Source organism: Microtus ochrogaster, assembly GCF_000317375.1.
Source record: "Microtus ochrogaster isolate Prairie Vole_2 chromosome 14 unlocalized genomic scaffold, MicOch1.0 chr14_random_1, whole genome shotgun sequence".
NCBI classification, from domain to species: Eukaryota; Metazoa; Chordata; class Mammalia; order Rodentia; family Cricetidae; genus Microtus; species Microtus ochrogaster.
The window spans coordinates 29,159,859-29,166,857 of record NW_004949096.1 but is presented as its reverse complement, the minus strand read 5'-3'; the positions used below and the strand labels follow the sequence as shown (position 1 = coordinate 29,166,857).

General features: G+C 40.9%; 1 protein-coding gene across 1 annotated transcript in view; it reads right to left on the bottom strand.

The window, feature by feature from the left end:
• Snap23 (synaptosome associated protein 23) overlaps nt 1–6,999 on the bottom strand; it is a 30,318-nt gene that overhangs the window by 5,672 nt on the left and 17,647 nt on the right. The window contains exons 4-6 of the mRNA XM_013352596.2: nt 6,698–6,746; nt 5,814–5,931; nt 491–646 (exon numbers count right to left, since the gene is read on the bottom strand). Coding sequence (XP_013208050.1) covers nt 491–646; nt 5,814–5,931; nt 6,698–6,746 — 323 coding nt within the window. The remainder of the gene's footprint in view (nt 1–490; nt 647–5,813; nt 5,932–6,697; nt 6,747–6,999) is intronic.

The following is a 6,999-nucleotide window of genomic DNA, read 5'->3' as shown; positions in this document are numbered from 1 at the left end:
CTGTAGACCAGGCTGGTCTCGAACTCACAGAGATCCGCCTGCCTCTGCCTCCCGAGTGCTGGGATTAAAGGCGTGCGCCACCACCGCCCGGCTCCCTGTAGCTTTGGAGCCTGTCCTGGACTCTCTCTCCAGGCTGGTCTCAAATTCACAGAGATCTGAGATCTGCCTATTTTTACCTGCCGAGTGCTGGGACTAAAGGCCACCACCGCCGCCGCCCGGCTGCTCTGCTTTTCTTGTGCTCCCTTCTCACTGTTTACTGTCTGCTGAAAAGTAAAAAACAACCTTCCTGCTGCCATGATTTTCTTTCTAAACTACCATGGAACCTTTGGAATGAGAAGTCAAAATAAACCCTCTCTTTGAAAGAAGAAGAGCAGAGGGAAAGGAGGAAGACTGACAGACTACTTGTTGAGTTGGGGCTTATGTCTAGCCACACCCAGTTTTTAAAGTGAGTCATTCATTAGAAGAGGTATAGGAGGAAGAGCTGACATACCGTTTAATGTATCCACCGCTGGCTGTTCCTGTGGCTTGCTGAGGCTGACCATTTGTTATCCGTCCTGGTTGCTTAGATACTACATTGCTAGGTGAGTTGTCTCCACCATCTCCCCATGTTGCCTTATAGTTCTTTCCAGACTCAAAGTTCTTCGTCCTATATAAATGTCAGGGATATAGGCAAAAAGCAGAAAAAGGGGAGTTAAAATGATTAGTGCTTTTTACCTTGAATAAGACTCTACCACTTCTGGCACTAGGTTACCTGTACTATGTCTAATGGCAACAGACAAAAGGGATGTATCTGATAAATCTACCAACATTTAATCATTTTGTTTGTTTTTTGAGTCAGGGTCCCACTATGTAGCTTTGGCTGTCCTGGTAGTTGCTATGTAGACAAGGTTGGCCTTGACTTGTAGATAGCTGCCTGCCTCTGCCTCTCAAGTGCTTGAAGTAAAGGCCTGAATCACTAATATCAGCCATTTATTCATTTTTAAAAGGTCCAAATACTACCAAATCTTTGCTAAGACAGTAGCAAAATGAAACCTGATGTTTGAGTCTTTCAGTTTATGGCCTTTTATAGAAAAAAAAAAAAAAGGTTAATGTATACTAGGGAAAAATCCTTAGGAAAGATGTTCTAGGATACACAAAGACTCTCGGGGGAATCAGACATTGATGTGTGCGTTGAAACCAACTGGACCCATCTTTATCCCCTGCTGTTTGAACTAGAGTTGTTCTGGATGAGGCTTTGTTGTTTTATTTTGTTATGCTTTTGTTTTTCAAGACAGGGTTGCTGTGTAGCCTTGGCTGTCTTGGAACTTACTTTGTAGAGCAGGCTGGCCTCAAGCTTAGAGATCAGCCTGGCTCTGTCTCCAGAGTGCTGGGGCTAAAAGCATACAACATTGATTTTTGGGTTGTTTGTTTGCTTGTTTGAGACCTGGTTTCATGCAACCCAAGCTAACCTCAAATTCATTATGTACCCAAAGATAGTCTTGAATTTCTCTTGCTTCTGCTTCCCTAGTGCTGGGCTTATGTGGTACTGGGGATCCAATCCAGGGCTTTTCAAATGTTGGGCATGCACTCTAGTAACTGAACAAAAAGTCCCCAAATCCCTATCTGTTTTAACGGTATAAGTTTGCCTCACATTTATTTTTAAATTTAAGAATAAACAAAATGTCATGAAGGAAAACATGGATTATTTCCAAATTAGATGACCAATGGATAAATGCCTGATCATACTGTTAGAAAATAGGACTCGGTCATTTTGGAATTTACTTTTTCTCCATTAGAAAACAAAAACAAGTTAGGTCTTTTCCAACTAAAAGTTTTCTGGGCACAGGGAGGGACGGGTGCAGTTGGTGAGAGAGCTTGCCGCATAAGCCCCAAACTGATTTTCATCTCTGAACCCAAGTGAGAGCTTTGTTGAGGGGGACTGCACCTTCAGCCTGTATTCCTGTTCTTATAAGGAGACAGGTGGAGACGGCTGTGCTGGGCAGCTGGACCCCTGGGAGTTTCAGGCCAGCCTGGTCTGCACAGTGAGCCCTTGTATCAAAACAAAACTCAACAAAACAAAATAACACACACCCCCAGGCAGTCAATGCCTGAAATGTACTCCTCAACTGATGGTTACAGTTGCCAAGAAAGAGCAGCTCAGGGAAGTACTTTTCTTTTCTTTTTTCTTGAGACAGAATGTAACCACGTGGCTGGCCAACTCTCCACCCTCCTTGCTTCCACTTCCCAAGCACTAGGACTACAGGGTTATGATGCCTCACTGTGTCATGTGACCTTTAAAAAGCTACTTCAAAACTGCCTTTTACTGATAACTTTGTTAGAGACAAGACTTTACTTAATTTTCTTTTTATTTTTCTATAAATAAGAATTAAGCACAATGTTCCTATAATGTAATTCTTATTTATCCTAGGTTTGAGGAAGTTTCATAATTGCTTTGTAGAGGTCAAAGGACAGCTACTTCACTGGGCAGTTTCAATTGGCCTTCAGCCTTGCTGAGGTGTTTGTTTCTGCTGCTGCTGCTGGCTGACAAGTTCAGGGCAGTTCTGCACTCAACCTGATTGAGAGAGCTGGATTACAGACGCACACCAGTGTATCCAGCTTTCACTTGGTCCCAGGGATTGAAACTGGGTTGTAGGGCGGGGTGGCAAGCACTTTTACCTCCTGAGCCATCTTGTAGGCCCTTAAAGGAGAAATTTATGAATATTAATAATCTAGTTTTCAAAGTGCTTTTCTTGGTTCCATCATCTTAAAACTCTCATAATTACCTTTTATATTTATAATACTGTTTTTGTCAATCAAACTATGTTAAATTTTTCCTGAAACAAGATGAAATTATCTAATTTTCGAATAATTGTGTTAATTTAGTGAACTATTTGTCATGTATACTTTATTAACATAAAGTTCCAGGCAAAAATCTAAAGCAGAATAATAATAAACAAAACAATATTTCTCAATATTTTAAAAATGAGAGTAAGTGGTTTCCGCTCTTTTTGTGTATCTGTGGTGGTGGGGAATAACCCCAGGGCTTCAACAGTCCCAGCACCCTATCACTGAGCTCCAGTCCTTAGCACAACAGCCAAAAGTATTAACTAAGGTAATATAAGTACAGCTTTTATTAGGGTGCCAGATTGTAGAGCAGGTGGGAGAGAGAGTAATGAACTCAGAAGCAAGTAATAAAATCCAGGTACAGTGGCATGCCTGCTAACCCAGGGCTCTGGAGACTGAGTAAGGCTAGTTTGGGCTAACAGTATAATCTTGTCTCAAAGACAAATAAATAAATAAATAAAACAAAAACAAAAGTGACAATGAGATACTTAATTTTTTAACAATGAATCATAATCTTTTACAAAGATTAAAAATTAAGAAAATTAGGCATTACAACATACAGTAATCTGAAAGGTTTCACTCTAATGAAAAATAAGCTCTACTAATCAATTTGAAATTACAGAAAACCAAAGCTAACATATTGATAATATAGAAATTGCAACAAATTAAAACATTTATGAAGAGAAAAACTTTTATCTCAAAATACAGTATATTTTTATCTCAATATAAAAAAATAGTATTATACAACATAAAATTTAAATTTTCTTTTGTTGTTGTTGTTCTTTTGTTTTGATTTAAAATAGCACTGATTGTCCAAGAGCTCACTTTGTAGATCAGGCTGACCTTGAACACAGAGATCTGTCTACTTCTGCCTCTCCAGTGCTGGGATTAAAGATGTGGGGTACCATGCCTGGCACATTTAAAACTGATATTTACTTTATTATAAATAGGACTAATGATGACTAGATTGACAACTAATTTCTTGATTTGATAGTGGCCTAAATCATGGGAAATTAAAATACAGAGAAGCAATACTTTAATAGAAGCAATTTCCAGGCACCAGAGTGTGTGAGATGGAACAGAGAGATGCAGCCAGCTTGAGTTCCCCACCTTTAAAAGAACTACAGTGTAGGCTGGGATGCAAAGGCCAACCACTTAAAGCTTAGGAAATGTCAGGAGTGCTTTTAGTTTGCTGATACTAATGTTATTGAACAAAAACTTAGCTTTTGGTACATTAGTCTACGGGAGTTAAAACAGATGAGGATCCTTGTTATGTCCATCTGCGGTCTAATGCAAGAACAAATGCACTTCACACAACACACCACAGCGCAGCTTTTGAGACAGCTCCCATCACTCACAAAACCCATGCGCATGCATAGAAAAGCCATTTGGAGCATCACCTTTAGACAGCAGGTTAGCAGCTCAGTCTGTACCTCAAGACTGCATCTTAAAGCTCCCTTTGATCAGTTACTGAGCCCGTCTTTTGATGTTAGATCTTCGTTTTTAGTAAGCAAGAGAGGAAGAGATTAAGTGAGAGAATGAGAGGCAGACAACAGTGAATGTCAGTCAAACAGAACAGGAGCGGATTAGAGCTTTACACACGATGCATTCAAATGCCTGCCTGGTTTCAAAGAAACAACCACCATCTGAGAATCTAGATAAAAAGAAACAAGAAAACAATTTAAGCCATTGCATACTTCATTTTTTCTGAGCGTGCCCAAAGGATAATATTCCTCAGTAAAACTCTAAAGCCTATTATGAGCAGAAAGTACTGATTGCAGCACTCAAGTTCCCCCAGGCTTCCTTTGTGGATGCTTGCCTGTCATGTGCCAAGCCCTGCGTGTGATCACAAATATACTAAGACAATAGTTAGCAGCAGTTATTAATCCCACCACCATGGAACAAAATAAACAAAAAAATATGACTCTTGTCTTCCAGAGCATTACAGATTTGTGGATGAGGGAAAAGGAGGGGAAAATAGGGAGGGAAGGAAAGGAGAGAGAGTGGGGAAGAAGGAAGGGGAGAATATAAGAATCCACGTTGTTACACACTGGTCTAGTAGCACAGCTAGAACAAATTTGTGACTCACAGAACAAGGAGGCCTAGGATGCTGTGCGAGTCTGAGGGCCTTGTGTTACAGCTGATTGGCAGGTAAGGTCAGAAAGATCTAGACAGTGATGAAATGGGGATGGCCAAGGACAAGAGACACGATGGCAGCAGAGGTGTCAATGGTCTAAAGACACAGGGAGAAGGGGGCTCCCGTAGACATCTGCACTGGGCTCTGCTCTCTTCACGGAAGAGCTCTTCTGCCACAGCAGCCCTTGACCCCATCTGTTACAGAACGCTTCCTCTCTGCCCACCGAGAAAGAATGCTGCCATGGCTGGAGGGCAGAGTCTACTTCAGGGCCATGTTGTACCTTCTCTCCGACAGGCAGGGACACACCAATACCACTTGTGTTCTCTCATCTGTGACTCTTAGAATTCATTGCTATTTTGTCTATTAACCTACAACTTAGAATCAATCCTGTTCTAGACTAAAGAGGAGCCTTCCTCTTTGTTCAAAAAAATTTACCTACTTCCTTCATTACATAGAACATAAGAGACAGGAACAAAAGTTTGTAAGACATAGTTAAGAGTTTGAATCACACTATATTGGCATTTAGAATTTGTGTGGTTTTTTTTGTTTTTTTTTTTTTGGTTTTTTTTTTTTGAGACAGGGTTTCTCTGTAGCTTTGGAGCCTGTCCTGGAACTTGCTCTATAGACCAGGCTGGCCTCGAACTCACAGAGATTCACCTGCCTCTGCCTCCCAAGTGCTGGGATTAGAGGCGTGCAACACCACCAACGGCCTTTAGTTTGTTTTTTAACAAAGTTGCTAATTTAGGCCCTGTTATCTAGTTATACTTCTGACTTTACTTCTGGGTATGGAGTAGGCATGGATCTCCTCATGTACTGATTTTTTTTTAAAAGGTCTTGATTTATAACAACTTACCTATTACAAGGGCAGACGCAAAGGCCACAGCACTTGTTGAGTTCTGTTAAAGTCTTCTCTGCCTCTCTCATGTCTTTATTTATTTGGTCCATGCCTTCTTCTATGCGATTTAGTTGTTCTAAGAATAAGTTGTGGTGTGTTACATTCATAGACATCCAGTGAAAATGCTATTGTTACCCAGCAGTAAGCTGCAACCTCCGCTCTACCAATCACCTGCCAGTGAATATCAGTACCAGAAAAACAACACTGATCAAGAGGATCCTGGACCTCACTGTAGAAGGACTTGTTCACCAGCTGCATGTGAGGGTTGGTCAGAAGCCACTCCTGCAACCAGACCAGATCCCAGCACTTCTAGCATTTAGTCATGACCTTAATGAAAGCCAGGCGGGATTAACTAAGGCCACCAGAATGTAGCCCTCTTTTAGAACTCGCTATCTGACAATGATCAAAGAATGCCATGTTAATGTGCAATTGACAAACGCACACAGTGAGCCATGATTGTCTCACTGACTTGTATCCAGCTGGGCGCTGTTGCCTCTCATCCCAATCCCAATGACCACGATACCAGAATTTAAATAAGAAAAGGAAGAAGCATATTAGTCTTTTTTTTTTTTTTTTTTTTTTTGGTTTTTCGAGACAGGGTTTCTCTGTGGTTTTGGAGCCTGTCCTGGAACTAGCTCTTGTAGACCAGGCTGGTCTCGAACTCACAGAGATCCGCCTGCCTCTGCCTCCCAAGTGCTGGGATTAAAGGCGTGCGCCACCACCACCCGGCTATATTACTCTCATCTTATAAAGAGAAGGTTGAATTTTTTAAGTGGCTGATATTAAAGGGACTTTTGCAATGTAAGTCAAACTGAAGAGTTTCTTCAATGACTTCAACTCACCTCCTTGCTCATCCAGCATAGTGATAGTCTTGATTCCCGCATCCTGAGACTAAAAGGGGGAAAGGAAGATGAAAGTACAAGAAAACAGTTTAAAATAACAGCAAAGCCTGCAAACCCTGACAAATGACAGAGGTTCATATCTGAACCAAGTTCTCAGGACCTAGTATTACAAACAGAACTGGCTGTCTCACTGCCACACATATTAACCCCTAAAGCGATTAAGTCAAAGTTTATCATAAGTTCATCTTCCCTCCCCATATTCCAGTATTTTCTTTTTTTTTTTTTTTTTTTTTTTTTTTTTT